Source organism: Ursus americanus, chromosome 18 (assembly GCF_024610735.1).
Source record: "Ursus americanus isolate L20-20 chromosome 18, mUrsAme1.1.p, whole genome shotgun sequence".
In the NCBI taxonomy this organism is placed as follows: domain Eukaryota; kingdom Metazoa; phylum Chordata; class Mammalia; order Carnivora; family Ursidae; genus Ursus; species Ursus americanus.
In genome coordinates, this window is record NC_142144.1 from 22110561 (window position 1) to 22127627 (window position 17067).

The 17067-nt window shown below is 39.0% G+C and overlaps 1 protein-coding gene across 2 annotated transcripts in view; it reads left to right on the top strand.

The window, feature by feature from the left end:
- Nucleotides 1-17067, top strand: part of SVEP1 (sushi, von Willebrand factor type A, EGF and pentraxin domain containing 1) — a 192962-nt gene that overhangs the window by 50370 nt on the left and 125525 nt on the right. For both annotated transcript variants that reach the window (XM_045814774.2, XM_087869486.1), the window contains exons 4-5: nucleotides 7751-7909; nucleotides 8704-8883. In XM_045814774.2, the coding sequence (XP_045670730.2) occupies nucleotides 7751-7909; nucleotides 8704-8883 (339 nt within the window). The remainder of the gene's footprint in view (nucleotides 1-7750; nucleotides 7910-8703; nucleotides 8884-17067) is intronic.

Here is a 17067-nt window from a genome sequence, read left to right on the forward strand (position 1 = left end):
CGTAAAAGCACGTTTCCTCATATGCATGCCTACGCGCTTGTCTTGTAATTGTGAAAACGTTGGCTCGGCATGGGGAAAACCGATTCTCTTCTAGAGCAGTGAACCCCGGTGCTCGAAATCCTAGCACAACTATTTGTAGGAACAGATTCCTTATTCCGATCGAGTCCTTAAAGTTGAGAAGGAGCATGATGTTGTAATAATAAAGAGCCTTTTCCTGGGGGCCCAGGCACTGCTTGGTGCCCTTTGTAATAGAGCAGAGCTAGGGCTTTTGAGTTGTGTGACTCTTGAATGGCACCGTAATCTACCCGAATGGGCACCCTTGGAGTTGTGTGGTGCACGGCCCGAGTGCAGCGGACGTAGCCACCTCACCACTAGAGTCTTCGAAGGCATTTATTAACCCTTAAAGATGAATTGTGCATGGAAAAGAGCCTCTTAATACTTACCAAATTTTTAAAAATCAGTCTTAGATTATGTATATGAAGGAATTTTATAAGCTACTTGTTACTGTGTATGTTATTTGTATTAACTAAAATAGTCATCGAACAAATTTCTATTTAGTGGGTAAGATGGTTTAGAGAGAATGGAGGCTTCTTTGTATTTTACAAATTCCAAACTGATTTTTTTTGATGTTTTAATTTATTTCAGTCAAAGAATTGCACTGTCAGCTGAGGGAAAATCTAACATTAGCACAACATGATAGCTTCAAGAATCACACTTCCAGTAATAGTAGCTGATAACCACCAAGATGTTTCTGAAAAGAGAAAGTGCTTATTTTACCAACAACTAAAAGAGCAATTAAGAAATAATATTTGGGACATTTCCAGGAAGGAAACATTTCACATTAAAAGGAAAAGAACGTACCCCGACCCTTTACCATCACTTGTGAAACTTGCTCAAACCACAGTTTTATTTCTTCTTTTTAACTTTTGCTTGGTTTTAGATGAGGAATTTTCCCCCTTGGGTATCAAAGAAGTTGATTACACCTCTCCCACTAGAATTGTGCAATGCCTTTAAATAGTTCTCCTAAAGTCTGTTTTCCATTATCATTATGAATTTCACAATACATTTCCAAATGTACTTTGGGATATTTTTATCCAAAACACTGTTCTCCAGTGTTGTCGACTCTCGATTACTCAAACCATTTTGGAGGGCAATATCGTTAAGATGAGTTCCTTTTTATGTAATATTATTTTAAAAAGAAATTATAAAATCTGTAAACAGAATCTGACTGCTCATATGGAAGATTTCTTTAACTTACTTTCTAGTATTATTCTATTTATAGAAGTTTCAAATGTTAGCATTGAAAAGGTCATAGCCATCATTAGTTGTAACTTCTGTATTTTGTAGGAAAAGAAAAGAAAGTCGCTTGCCAGTGACCACATAGCTTGTCAGTAGAAGAGCCAAGTTTGCAACTTGGTTGTCTTGACCCTAAGTCCAGTATTCTTTCACTTCACCCAGTTATTATTCTCTCTGACTTTAGTCCTCCCTCCACATTAAACCCACCTCCACCTTCCAACAGAGCTTGTTTTCCCTTGCCCTTCTTTGATTGAGGGGCTGTTGGTCAGGAAATGGGATGGCTAATGACTAGGTCAGATGGTTGGAAGACTCTCTGAACACACAAGAGCATGTTGCCCACTGAGAGAGAGAGAGAGACAGGTGCATGTGTTACATACAGTGTGACATGTGCCAGAGCAGAGGTAAGGGTCATGTACTCTGGGGGCTCAGAAATGAAGCCACCAAATTCTGAAAAAGTTGGAGGAGCTTTGAAGAATGAGTTAGTCTTGAAGGATGCTGGAGGTTCACTCAGACAAAGGAAAGCATTTGCAAAGAAAGAAGGTAAGTGGAAGATAAAAGAGAGGTAATATTTACCAAGCCCCAGAGCATTGACCAGGCACAACACATCTAGGAAGGAAGTAGAATTCTGTCTTTTATTGTCGAGAAAGTTAAGAGCTGGGGACCTTATTCTGTAATTTACTGAACGCTGACTACACGCCAGATACTGTTGCTTTACTCACATTATTTCAGTTAATCCGAACAACAAACTTTGTAAGGGAGGTACTACTGAAATTACACACAAAGACACCAAGTCTCAGAGAAACGAAGTAGTCGTTCAAGCTCCCAAGTCCAACAAATTGAGATGGGGGAGAGGGGTGTAGGGCAAAACTAGGCTCTCCTTGATTCCGAAGCAGGTTCTGATCAGGGTATGGAATTCACTGGTCCCTTATAGCAGATATACAGGAAGGTTGCAGACAGATTAAAGATATCCTTATATGTCAGAGTGAAGAGAGAGGGCCTCATGCTGTTGGTGCCGTTTTTAAATAGAAAGTTATTTGATCAGATTTGTATTTTAGGAAGATGTTCAGGCAGCAACATTCATGGTGGAATGAAGAGTAGAGATGGAGGTTGAGGGACCCGTAAGGGGCTTTGTAAAAATCTGGCACTGGGTGTTACACGTAACTAATGAGTCATTGAGCACTACATCAGAAACTAATGATGTACTATACAGTGGCTAACTGAACATAATGATAAAAAAAAAATCTGGATGGTAAGTCCAGGTCTAAGACAGGGCAATGCTGATGGAGGAAGGGGGAAATGCAGAGAATTTTTGAGGAGTAAAATCCAAACAACAGAGTTTTCTCTTGGATATTGTAGAAGATAGAGGGAGAAGGAGGAATCAGAGAACCAGTAACCACGAAATGAAATATAGCATTTGAGACAATGACTTTCTTTTACATATAATTTTAATTTACTTTTAGTTGTTTTTGCACAAGTGATACGTATTCAGCGTAGCAAAACTAGAAAATGTAGATCAACAAAAGTGAACCTGAAAGTCTCATAATTCTACCATGAATACATACCATGTATACGTAACCTTAAAGATCATTTCCCTGAAGTCATGTTTATGTATTTCTTAGCCAGAAAGGATCACATAATACAAACGGTGTTTGAAATATCCTTTTTTTTTTTTTTACATTCAACTACGTAATTTGGATGATCTTCCATGTCAAGAATTGTATTTTTATGGCTAGTATTCCACTGGATAGATGTGTCGTAAGAATTTAACAAACTCCCCATCTCTTGACGTTTGTGTTACAGCCAATGCCGAGTGTGTAATGATAAACAACAGTCACACATACATATTTACTTGCCTTTACTTGGGACAAATTCTTAGAAACGAAGTGCTTTATCAAAAGGAAAGCTCCTTTTGAGGCTTTTGATGTCTACCCTCAGGTTTTCCTACAGAGGAGGAGAGAACCTGTTTGCTCACATGCTTACTGGCAATGGGTGGTATTAACGTCCTTTAAAAATTTTGCCAAATTAAAAAGCAGCCATCACTTTGCATTTCTTTATCATGAGTGAGGTTAAACTGTTTATCCTGTGACTATTGGTTATTGTTGTTTTTTCTGTAGGAAATTTCTAGTTCTTGTTCTTTGTCAACTTTTTTATTGGAATATTCATTTCTTTTTCGTGCATTGGAAAAAGCTCTTTATGTATCTAATTTTTATTTCTCAAGATAGTAATATATAATTTTTTGAAATATGTAGCATATCTTTGCACATCCAATTATTTTTAACCTGTGAGTCTGGCTTATTTTCGGTGTGTATCTTATCAATAGGATTAAATTAACCCATGAATATTGTTTATTATAGATGATATGTTTGAGTTTTCTTCTATTATGTTAGTTTATGCTGTTGGGTTTTTTTTAAGATGTTATTTATTTATTTGAGAGAGAGAATGCATGAGTGGAGGAAGGGGCAGAGGGAGAGGGAGAAGCAGACTCCCCACTAAGCAGGGAACCCTACTCAGGGCTTGAACCCAGGATCGTGGGATCATGACCCGAGTTGAAGGCAGCCATTTAACTGACTGAGCCACCCAGGTACCCCACTTCATGCTGTTTTGTTTTTCATTCTTTCTGCTATTTCTTTTATTTCCTTACTGTTTTTCTGTCTTTGTTCTTTGGGTTTTTTTTCTCTTCCACTGATTTGTAGGTTATGCATTCTTTTTCTATTCATAGTTAGTTGTATTTTTTTATGTACAAATGTGATCCTCAGTTATTCTTTCAGCTTTATCATACTGATGTATATAAAAAGAAATGAGAACTCTCCCTTGTTCATCTTCCCATTCATCTCCCTATTCTTTATATTTTGCAAAGGTTATTTTCTTCTTTCAATCATATGTCTTGCTTTTTAAGAAGGAGCCTTATTTGGTATTTGTTTTCATTTTTGCAATTTTAGCAAGATATGTAGCGATATATACCGTGTGTTCTACTAGTTTCTTATCTCAGGCAGGTTATTAAATACCATTTCTTCCCAGAGTTGAGTTTTTAATTTTGATTTCTTTTCAATCAGTGAAATGCATCTTTATTTCCAGAAGCCATGCATATCCTTGAATGGCTTTCTCTTCCTCATATTCACCAGTAGCTTGCCCAGATAGATAATTTGGGACTCATAATATTTTATCTACGTAGCTATATATCTTACTTCCATTCTTTCTCCTGCCATTTGTTTTTGCGCAGGAGAAATGAAATATCACTTTGATTTTCCCATTTATAAATATTTTCTTTTCTTTCCTAGATGATTGCTTTTCCTTTATCCTGGGTGCATCAATCACTTTTTATTAATTTTGCCTGAAACTTGATGAGTTTTTTCCCCACCAAATCTTCAGGTATATTCTTATGTTCATATCACAACTAGTACTTTTCCTAGGTCTGTTCAGTTCTGTTCTGGAATTTTATGGCTTCTTTTTACTGTCCCAAAGGACAAGTTTAATTTTGCTGTTACAATTTGTATTTTCTTCTCCATGTGTGTGTTAATCTTAATCGTTTTCTCCTACAGCTGCTGACTTCTGTTTAAAGGAGACCACATTGTCCTGGGTCTTCTTGAGGATCTGTGCAAATATTTACTGAACTTTTGCTAGAAAGAAATACCCAAATAATATGAATAATTCAATAGTAACTCAGTATTTAATACTGCGATGCTTTGATGCAGTGTTCTCTTTCTGCTGAAGTATTTTTCGTGAGTCACATATCATTATAAATACTTTTATAGTGTTTTTCTCATCCTTTTTTTTTTTTTTAAAGATTTTATTTATTTACCTAACAGAGAGAGTGAGAGAGCCCAAGGAGGGGAAGCAGCAGAAGGAGAGGGAGGAGCAGGCTCTCTGCTGAGCAGGTTGCCTGATGCAGGACTCATCCCAGGACCCTGGGACATGACCTGAGCTGAAGGCAGATGCTTAACCGACTGAGCCACCTATGTGCCCCTGTTTTTCTCATTCTTAAACACTGTCACAGATCGAGCCAGTTCTAGAATTTTCTACTAAATATGAGAGCATGTTACCTTCATTTTTTAAGTATAATCAAGAATTTCAGAAGCGTGGTTATTTTTTCCTAATAATTATATTATATTATGAATCTGTCTTTTTTATTTTTAGCCTATTATGGTGGTTAGTACAAGGATTTTAGCATCCAAGACACCTGGGTGGTTTTTGAGACACAGCACATGTAGTGGTAAAGAACATGGACTCTGAATACAAATTATCTAGATTCAAATCCCAGCTCTGCCACTTACTCATTGTATAACTTTGGCAAGTTATTTCGTCTCTTACTTACTGCCTTATTTTTCTCCTCTATAAAATGAGATTAATAATATTAGATATGTCATAGGTTTTTAAGGAGATTAAAAAGGTAATATTTATAAAATATGTAGAACAGTCCCTGGTACATATAAATGCCATATAACTATTTGCTTTAAATTCTAGCTCTCCACTTCCTCTCAATTTTGTTGTAAACCTTAAAAAACATTCTTAAAAAAAATAAGCCAGACCAAAAAATAAAAATAAATAAAAAATAAATAAGCCAAACCTTATCTCCCCAGAAACAGGCCTTAAGTAAATTGACAACAGGAAGAGGAAGGAGTGCGCTACCACTTAAAAACATTTGACTTGCTAGTTAAAAAATGTAAACGTAATTTTGAATTTTTTGTCTTAAAAATGTAGTGAACCAATGTTAAGTACTAAAAAAAAATTCTAGCTCTATCACCTACTGAGTGACTTCAGTCAAGCCGGCACATCTCTCTAAGCTTCAATTTCTCATCTTTAACATGGACATAATACCAATGAAATTAATGCGTTTATTAATAAAAATATTAATCGTCATTAATATTACTTGCTAGTACTATGTGGACTAAATGAGACAATTTATATAAAATAAAACATGTAAGTACACATTACTGGGCTGCTACTGTTTTTAAATAACTCAAATGCATACTTTTTTAAAAGATTTTATTTATTTATTTGACAGAGAGTGAGCACAAGCAGGGGGAGCAGCACGCAAAGGAGAGGGAGAAGCAGGCTGCCCGCTGAGCTGGGAGCTCGATGCGGGACTCGATCCCAGGACCGTGGGATCATGACCTGAGCTGAAGGCAGACGCTTAACTGACTGAGTCACCCAGACGCCCCAAAATACTCAAATGCATACTTGACAGTGCTACACTGAATTAGCTGAGCATTGCAAGTCCCTCTCTTCACCAATTTCCTTATTAGTGAATTCTCGATTTTGAGTTATTTTACAGATGTGTAACTCCAGAGAGGAAGTTACAGATTCAAAGTGACATTGCCAGTGCAGAGGGAGGATATGAAGCAAGGTCAATTAGATCCTGCTTTTAATCTTTCTGTGTGTGTGTGTGTCTTTCTCTGAGCTGGGGAAAGCAGGGTCTTAATTCTTTTTTCTTCAAAGGGCCTGTTTCCCGTCAGTTGGATTATTTCCTTCAAACTTTTCACTTCCTCCTATCCTTAGTCAAGTGGTTTGAACAGAAACAATGGGCTCCGTGCTTTTTGCCTGTGTAGTTCTTCTCTGCTGGGAGAGGGCATAGAAGTGGGGGGGGGGGGTGCTGTGCAGGTTGGGGCAGGAGAATACGGAGTCAACAATATTTATTAAGAATTTTTTTTATGTGTCATGTGTCACTGATTCCTCTTAGTCCCTTAACATGCATTGCTGTTTTGTTTTTTCCCCACAAATAAGCACAGACATCTCATGCTCGTTGTGTTTTAATTGTAACTAATTGTGGGACTTAGGAGGCTACATCGCTCCTTGAATGGGTAAAGAAAATGTGAGATAGATAGATATAGACAGATATCTACACACACACACACACACACACACACACACACACACACACACACACACAGTGGAATATTACTCAGCCATCAAAAAGACTATCTTGCCATTTGCAACAATGTGGATGGAACCAGAGTGTATTATGCTAAGTGAAATAAGTCAGTTAGAGAAAGACAAATACCATATGATTTCACTCATATGTGGAATTTAAGAAACAAAACATGAACATAGGGGAAGGGGAAAAAAAGAGAGAGGGAAGCAAACCATAAGAGACTTTTAACTATAGAGAACAAACTGAGGGGTGCTGGAGGGTGGGTGGGGCTGGACTAGATGGGTGATGGACATTAAGGAGGGCACTTGTGATGAGCACTGGGTGTTCTATGTAAGTGATGAATCACTAAATTCTGCTGAAACTAATATTACACTATATGTTAACTAACTAGAATTTAAATAAAAATTTGAAGGAAAAAACCCCAAAACTACATCATTCTTACAAAAAGAATCTCCATTTGTTTGAATTTTACTATTTTTTCTATGAAAGGATATTGTTTGGATTTTTTTCTTTCTACTTAGTCTCAAAAATGCTGTTAACTATCAATTCATGTATCATCAATTCATGTAAAATGAACTTCCGCAGCCTGTCCGTCTGGGACATACAAACCAGAAGGTTCTCCAGGAGGAATCAGCACTTGCCTTCCGTGTCCTGATGAGAATCACACCTCTCCACCTGGGAGTACATCCCCGGAGGACTGTGTCTGCAAGGAGGGATATCGGGCATCCGGCCAGACCTGTGAAGGTAAGTCTCCCACGTTTGGCAAATAGCAAATATAAAAGCTGATCTCTGAAAGGAATGATGCTGGTGTTTCCATCCAATTCATTGTAAGTGATCTTTAATGTTCCTTTCTCTAATCATCGTTAGGAGAAGTTCTCTGTTTTTATTAAGTAGCATTTCTTATCATTGCACACACCTATAATCTTGCTCCAGACACAGTGGATCTGAGACCCCAGGAGTGACAGAACCATGAAACCAGGAAGATTTAGTATAGAAAAAGATCTCATATGAACCTAAAAGCTACAAATCTAACAACAAATTTGATAGCAAATGAGCTGGTTTTGGCTCTGGTGGTATTTAAATCCATTTAAAGAGAATGCTGTTCATATCAAAAGTTAAAACTATTTAATTAGCCTGAAACATGTACAAGAGGCGTGGGATCTGTAGCAGACGTACTTTGTTGAACTTATTCTTTGTTTCAAGCCACCTTAATTAAGAAGGAAAATAAATAATGACATATGGAGATCAAGAACTAGAAAATCTCATATCCACATAGATATCAAAATAAAACATTTTTAAAGCTTAAAAAAGACTATTTAGTCTGTGTAAAAAATTTAATTGGAAGTAAATACATACCTAATAGGAGTGAGATGTAAGGGTACTTCTTCCAAATATGCACTTAGAAATTGAAATGCAGTAAATAGGAATGATGTGGGTAATTTAACCGTGTGTCTAAAATGTCCTCTTAACCAAACAAAGAAAAGGAGGCTGCTTCAAAGGCTAATTTTGCTTTTTTATTTTCTTTCTGTAAATGTTAGTTGTCCACTGTCCTGCCCTGAGGCCTCCTGAAAACGGTTACTTTATCCAGAACACTTGTAACAACCACTTCAATGCAGCCTGTGGGGTCCGATGTCACCCTGGATTTGACCTCGTGGGAAGCAGCATCCTCTTGTGTCTACCCAATGGTTTGTGGTCCGGTTCAGAGAGCTCCTGCAGAGGTATGCAGACTGCCAGCTCACATTGTTTATTGATTGCCTTGCTCAATTTCCTTGACTTAAACTTTAATGGACCAGTGAAGTTCTTTGTTTCTTTTAATTTTATAGACCACAGACCACAGAAAGAGAAAAGATTATAGGACATCTGAAATCAGAACTACCAAGTTCAATTGACCACATCATCATAAATTATCCCCTTTATGTTTCTTTTATGAACAAGCAAAGAGCAAAGAAAGGGTCTTCCTGAGAAGGAAATGGACAGGTTATCCCAAACCTCAGATTTTAAGCAGCCAAGATAGGGTGCCAAGGAGAGTTTCGGAATGCTTGGAATGAGGGCTTTGATGACTAATGTCATTGGAGGACTGGGAACCGCACCAGGGTCCCAGAGCAGCAGGAGTGGGAGCTGACTTTTATGTGTCCAGCCATTGCTCGGCATAGACAGCATGCTGTAGAAAGTGGGAATTTGCTAAAGTGAGATCCCAAAGAGCCTAGTCAGGCCAATAGAAACAGGGACAGACGGCACCTCAAGTGGAACCTGAGGCTCACACATTGAATGGAGAGAAAAAACAAATAGAATGGTACCTTGGTTTTCCTCCACTCTTGCCATCTCCAAGATCTCCTTTCCTACTTCTTATAACTGTTGCACACACAACTTCCTGAGGTTTCTTTTTTTAAATAAGTCCAGGTTTTTTTTTAAAGATTTATTTATTTACTTGAGAGAGAGAGCCCGAGTGGGGGAGAAGCAGAGGGAAAGAATATCAAGCAGATGCCCTGCTGACCACAGAGCCTGACTCGGGGCTCGATCTCAACCCTGAGATCATGACCTGAGCTGAAACCAAGAGCTGAACACCCAACTGACTGAGCCACCCAGGCGCCCCTAGACAACTTCTTAAGGTCTAACAAGTAGGGTTGGAAGAGAGGGCTATCTACGAAAAGAAGGGAGCAAGCTGAAGGACTTGAGATTCCCTCCCCATCAAGCTTCTGAATACAGTATTTACCCCTGACCTAGAGTCGCCAGATGAAACACAGGACACTCAGTGAGATGTGAATTTTAGATACACAACAATTTTTAATATAAGTAAGTCCCATGCAAGATTTGGGACTTACTTATACTAAAAATGAGGTATTGATTTTCTAAAACTCAAATTTACCTGGATCTCTTTGTTTGTTTGTTTTGCTAAAATCTGGAAAGCTCACCGCCTACCACATCCCCCAGCCTCCTTTGACAGTACACTTTGGGGTTTGATTGCTCCAGGACCCCCCATCACACAGCTCCCTGGAGCACTGTAAGGAGTTTTCTCTTGGCTCTTGCACCCATAAGGAAAGGCGACCCACTCAGGCTCTGAGGTCTTTGTGAGCCCAGGAGACCACCACTGCAGTTATCAGCTACCAGCATTGAACCCATCCATAAATAGGAATCTACTTAATTCAGGTCCCTACCCATATTCTTGTCTGTATTTACAAAAAAAAAAAAAAAAGATATCAGTAAAATTATACAAGGGGGACCTGAAAGAAAAGGGGAACAAATGGGATCACTGAGATTCTGAGGTAATCACACTGGTAAATAAGGCCAGGATGCCACGAAGTGGGAGAAACCTGAAAACAAAAGGATTTCTGAGGGGAAAAAAAAGGTTTCAGACACAATGACTGGACATAGTGAAAAGCCAAACTCAAACCAGCTCAAGACACTCTTCTGAAAGTAGAGGAAAATTTCAAAGATTAAAAAAATATGAAAGAATAAAGTGAATGAGAATTGTCCCAGGAAATAGACTCTTCTTATATGAAGAATCTAAAAAGAGAATGGAGTGAAGGAGAATATATCCCCAAGCTGAAACCCTGAAAATGCACACAACTAAATCTTCAGTATTGAGCTTAACATCATTTAATGATAGAAAAAAATGATTGAAAACAGATCCATGTCTGGAAATAATCTTAGTGAAATTTCTGAATGCCCTGGAAAAATAGAAAATTGTCCGTTTCACAGTTAGGAATAAGTAACATTACCTACATAGGAAAGAAGATCAGACCTGAGGCTCTTATTAGCCATTGTAGATATGAGAAGATGAGAGGATGCTGCCAGGATCCTGAGAGAAAAAATCAGACCGTAGATTTCCAAACTCAGACAAGCTACTGTTCATGTGGGAAGGCCAAGGAAAGACCTTCTCAGTCCCGCAGTCTCAAATGGTAAAAAGCCACATGCTGTTACTGAAAAAGTTAATCGTAGAAAGCCTCTTACATATATTCCTGTAAAGTCAACAGTTACAAGCTCTGTGACAAATCTCTACCCCTTCTCCCAAATACTTCATGGCAGGGGATAGAAAGCATTGCATTTTAACTTTCCATTTACTGGCCTTCCAAAAACAGAGTGCGAGAAGCAAGTAGACAACCCCTTTAAGATAAGGTCCGACCCCTGCCTCTTTACCTTCCACAGTCTATAATCTGAGCCTCAGATCCTACACCAAAGCCATAAGAAATGGCCATGTCCTCTCAGGAAGCCATCCTTCGACAAGTTGTTCCCACAGCTTTGGGTGTCTGATAGCCCTGCCTTTGCTCTTGGTCTCCATATATAAACCCTCTGCTGTTATCAAACTTCTCAGCCTGGATGGGATGACCTCTAACTTCTGTATGTGTGTCCACCAATCTGTTCTCCCCTGATTACAGCCCTTGTGCTCCGAGTGTCAAGATCACGCAGGGAAGCATGGTTACCATGAGTGTCACGGGATAAGGGATGTATTTTAGGAATCAGATCTTACACAATTTTGGAAGAGCTGGCAAACTGGGGATCTAGAAGAGAAGTTGGGGCATCAGAGGTGTCACTACCAACTCAGTCTGTGAAACCACGCCTGCCCAGCTGCTGGGGTGCAACTGCAAAGGAGAAATGTGTTGGGAGGTCTAAGAAAAGCTTTGCTTGTGTATAATTACACCCCACGGCTCCTCAGCCAAGAACCTGGCAGTGACCTTGGAGCCTTCTTAGGTCAACACAGTTAGCAGTTGGGACTCAGAATGGAAGCGAGCAAAGACAAGCTGGAACCCATGGGGCATGTCTGCATTTGTCCATCACTGAGTCTGACTACAGTGACCACTGCTTCCTTTACTCCTTTCTAAAATCCGGGGCAGTTTCATCTTTTGACCAACCCTAACCTGGCTTACAGTAAGGGGATTCTGATAGCATATTTCCCAACCTAACCAACGTGTTCTAATACGAAGAAACACACTTAGCTTTTATTAATCAACTTGTCTGTCACCTTTGCTAGACTGTTAGTTTTTTATGAGCACAGAATGTATCTTTTCCTCTCAATCCTTGGTCATACCTCTGGTGAGTGATTAAGAACTTGAATTTTACAAATACACATATTGATAACGTGCATTGATAAATATGTCAGTGGTGGGCCTGTGTCACTTCGCATTATGCATTTGCATTTTTAAAAAGCATTCTTGTTCTTATTTATGCAATTTCACTGATATTCCAATATAAATAAAGTAATTTTAATCAAAGGAGAGATGCTGCAGGATCATGGCTCTTCCTAAGATCCCTTCAGTGTCATCCCCAAAGTTACTGCCTAACTTGCCAGCGTACAGAGCTGTCCCAAATGAAGATACTTAATCCCTTCCTCTGGCTCATCCTTAGCGACTTTAGTTACTTGAGATATTGTTCTTTGAAATATATACCATATTTCATTAATTCTAAAACACTTTTCCCCCCATATTTTAACATCTCTAAAAACTAAGGTGTACCGTAAAACCAGTGGCACTAAATCCTTTCATAGATATTATTGTTTCTTTATTAGTGGCACATAAAATAATGGTGTGCCTCATAATTGGGGCATCTGGGGTTCAATGAAATATGGCAGCTGCATGGGGGTTCACTTCTGTCTCAGAGTGGGTAACATGGAGAAAATAGTATTTTAGGATCTATTTTAAATCTAATCATAGGAACAGAACCATTTTAGTTATGTTATCTTTTTCTTGAAAAATCTTTCTGAAATTGAAAGATCAGTGTAAAATAAAAGGCCATTTACAAATTTCATGTTGCATTGTTAATGTTTTATAGTGTTAAATAATACTCAGTAGGCTTGAGTCTTATTTCTCCTTCGTATTCATCACAAAGCGTTTCTACTCTCTTAAAATCGTATCTGAATTTTACACTTATTTCTAAACTAGTAAGTGTTTTTGTGGTTTCCTAATGATAAGTTGCTAAACCACAACATCATAGTAAATTAAATTTTGTGATAGATTTTTTTTCTGAGAAAATGGTCCCAACAACAATGAGAATCCCACATTTAACAGAATTATTTTATTTCAGTATAGATGCTGCCGCAATTCAGAGATGGACAGGAACTGTTTACCTGGGGGAAAATCTAATTAGTCTTTAAAGTGAGAACCAGAGCAATTCTCACATTGTCTACTGCTTAGTAGACTGTTCTCTTGAAAGACTAAATTGCTATTTTCTAAAAAGACCAAATAAATATTTAAGGATTGCTTTAACATGGATGTACATCAAGAAACATTTATTGCAGAGTTTTTCAGCTTGTTGAAATAAAAAAAATTTTAACTGAAACTAATAAATAACCATGTTTCTATTAAAAACATTCTTGGTTGAAAAGGAGTATAAGATGTTTAAGGACTAAATAGGAATTCTTGCATATGCTTTGTTTCCCAGAGGAGCAATGAAAGTTTATTAAAGCCAACATTTGAGAAGCAATGTAATTTGTATGTGTATGAAACACCAACTCTAATTTACTATCAGTACTCTTGAGAGATGTTGCAAATCCATTTCGTCTTGAGTTGGAAAGCTGGAGTGATTTCAGCAGTTTATTAAATCTAAAAGTAGTTGTTTAATACGGTTCTTCAGATTTTATATATTTTGATCATAGGAATTTATCTATTCACCTTTTAATTCTGCCTCATACTTGGCATTATGGTACATATATGGACACACTCAGTAGAAGTAAAAATGTGGAAGGCAAAATACTTCTGTGCACCTGATGTGCTCCACAATGATTCTACTTACACGATAGACACATTCAATAAAAATCAAGATGTGGAAGGCAAAATATGTCTACTCATCTGTCATTAGTAGTTGACTTTGGTCCAAGTCATCCCAGGGATTGAAAGGCAAAGGTTTATGGCTTAATCTTTAATTTGATTCTTGAATTTTCTCTAAGAGTAATCAATCCTAAATATATATATATATATATATATATCTTTAATGCACCCAATATTTATGCTCTGCTGACTAATATCATTTGAATGGGTTCCTTCAGACTAGATCCTGCCAAACAGTGACTTCAGTTGAATATGCACTGAATAGTTTGCCCCAACTTCCTTTCCTCTTATTATAAAGCTTTCATCATAAATATATGCTTGATATGAAAAATTGGCAAATACCAAAATGTAGAAGAAAACTATATCTTACCCAGAGTCCCCCCAAAATTCTTGAGTCCCAAATTATTTTGTTCAAAAATATCTAGAGATTGTCATGTTGTCTTCTGGCCTTTAGTGTTGCAGAAATGCTATTGTTGATAACAGAACGTCGTTCTTTTGCAGAGGATATTGTTTTGTTTTGTTTTTTGTTTTGTGCTCTGCCTGATGCTTGCAGGATTGTATCTGTGAGCAGAGGAATATATATGACCATCCTTTGGCATATTCAACAGGAATGCATTCCCTTTTCCTCTCCATATCTGTTTATGATAGGGGTGTATATGCCATCTGACTGAAAGGGTAAATTTCCACGGGGCTGTTCACTCTCCCCACCTCCCCCCTGCTCTTTCTTCCCCTTTCCTCTGTTCCTACTTTACCTGCCCCTCCCTATTCTTCAGCTACCCCTCCCTCCTCTGCACTGTTCTTCCTACTCCTCCTTTCCGTTTTCTTCTCTCCTCTCCTCTTCTTCTCTTCTTCTACCTACTTTCCCCTCACCTTCTCTTTCCTTTCTTTTCTTTTTCTTTTTTTTTTTTTAAAGATTTTATTTATTTATTCAACAGAGATAGAGACAGCTAGCGAGAGAGGGAACACAAGCAGGGGGAGTGGGAGAGGAAGAAGCAGGCTCATAGAGGAAGAGCCTGATGTGGGGCTCGATCCTACAATGCCGGGATCACGCCCTGAGTCGAAGGCAGACGCTTAACCGCTGTGCCACCCAGGCGCCCCTCTTTTCTTTTCTTATTCTCCTACTTCCTTTCTCCTTTATTCTTGCACTCCTTCCCCTGATTGGAAATCCTGAACAGAGTGGGTTTTTAACTAGAACTGTAGGAAAAGAGGTGTAGAAAGAGTAACTCTTTAGCGATGATTTTCTCTACAGAACATACAATAGATTGGAGATCCCAGTAAGGTATAGAAATTGATGGAGTTGAAGTGCTTGAAGGAGTGATCCAAGAAGATAGGAGGTTGTTGTCAGAGAGTGGGATGCTTAGGTTGGTGATGGCTAGGTCTAGAGGAGAAGGCAGTGGAAGGGAGGCTGAGATAGGGTGAAGGATATGGTTATTGGAGAAGAGGAAGGAAAGAATATGACTCCTGGATACATAGAATATGTGAAATCACCAATGTGTATGCCTGTGTGTGTGTGTGAGAGAGAGAGACAGAGAGACAGAGACAATAAAATCTTCAAAGAATAAGAAGTGGCCCAGAGGTCAGAAGACAACTGGGGGGAAAGAAAAGATGTTGAATATTTAACATGACACTTTCTGGGAGCTTAAGGGTTTTAGAAAGAAAAGAGGAAGGGAGAGAGAAAAATCTGGGAAGGCACAAGGAGCAAAGAAGACCCCTCTCCCCCTGCAGGCTCTGTGTATAAGAGACAATAAGATTTTGATTGGGATAAGAAGGTGAAAGAAAAGTTGACAAGTGAAGTTTAGGGTAGGAGAGGATTTATTGAAGACTGATCATGTTTCCAGAGGGCAGGCGCAACGATTCGTGAATGAGATTTGGATTAGAACTACACAGGGATGACCGTGGTAGATGAGGGATGACTTTGGAGCCTTGGGCTTCCTAAAAGATTGTCAGAAACAGGAATATAGGATGTCATAGGATTAATTGAGACAGACCCTAAGACACATTATGGGATTTTGGTGGGCTGGGCAGTGAGGAAGATCTTGCTGGAAGAGCTTAGAGCTCAGATGCTGTTTGGGGACCCGCAAAGGCAGGGGCAGTCCGAGTGCCCTCTTGGAGCTTCTCTGATGCTGTGTTGAGGCTATCGAGTTAGAATTAGCAGTACCAAGAAAATGCATGTTTCTCTGGACACCCCGTGGTGCTTCTGCTGATGGCGCTGAGGCTGACCGAGACACGGGGCATTTCCAGAATCAAGGGTTTAGGAAATACCGCCTGGCTGCTGTCTCATGGTGGTTTTGAAGCTGACAGATAAAGGAATCTTGTCACCAGTTGTACCAGATCACTTCTCAGACCAGGGAAATGTGATCCTAGGTCACATGCTCTACCTCTAAGCAGGGTTGGAGCACACACAAATCCCATGAGCGGACAGAGGGGAGAGATCTTTCCTAGGAAATTAGCAAAGGAAAAGTGAATGGATGCCGGGCATAGGAAATTAGGAATTAACATGCAGCTACTGGTATCAAAGAGCCAGGTAATCCTAAACTGATGTGATAGCTCCACTGTCATCGGAGACCCAGGCTTCTTTAATTTTTTTGCTCTACCATCTTAGGGCATGGTCGTTATCCCATAGGAGTATCCTGTACTTATACTATAATATGCTGGGGTACTTTCCCTCCTGTCCGTATTTCAGGACAAAGAAGGAGTGGGGGGGGGAACTCTCTCAATTGAAAGAGTCTCCATTAAAAGCTTTTCCAGACATCCCACACAACTGCAGCTCATAGCTCGTTGTCTGCCATTTGTTGTGATGGAGGTGGGCAGTTGTTACCTCCTAGCTGTGTGTATTCTATGCTGAATAAAATTGGGAAGAACGTTACTGGGTAGGCAACTAGCTGTCTTTGCCACAACAGCAAAAACACACAAACAAATCAATGTTAGTGCATAAGTCAAGATTAACATCAGGAACTAGGATTTGCAATAAGTGTCTTGGAAGAAAGGGGTGAAAAAGCTAAAAGGACCAGAGTTATGGTCAGAGAGTAGGATACTGAAATTTAAGATTGCAGAGGCTGGGCAACTTTGCAGGGGGTGGGACCATGAAAAGGGCCAGGATATGATCAAATGCCCGTGAGATCTGAGAATGGAGTTAATCGT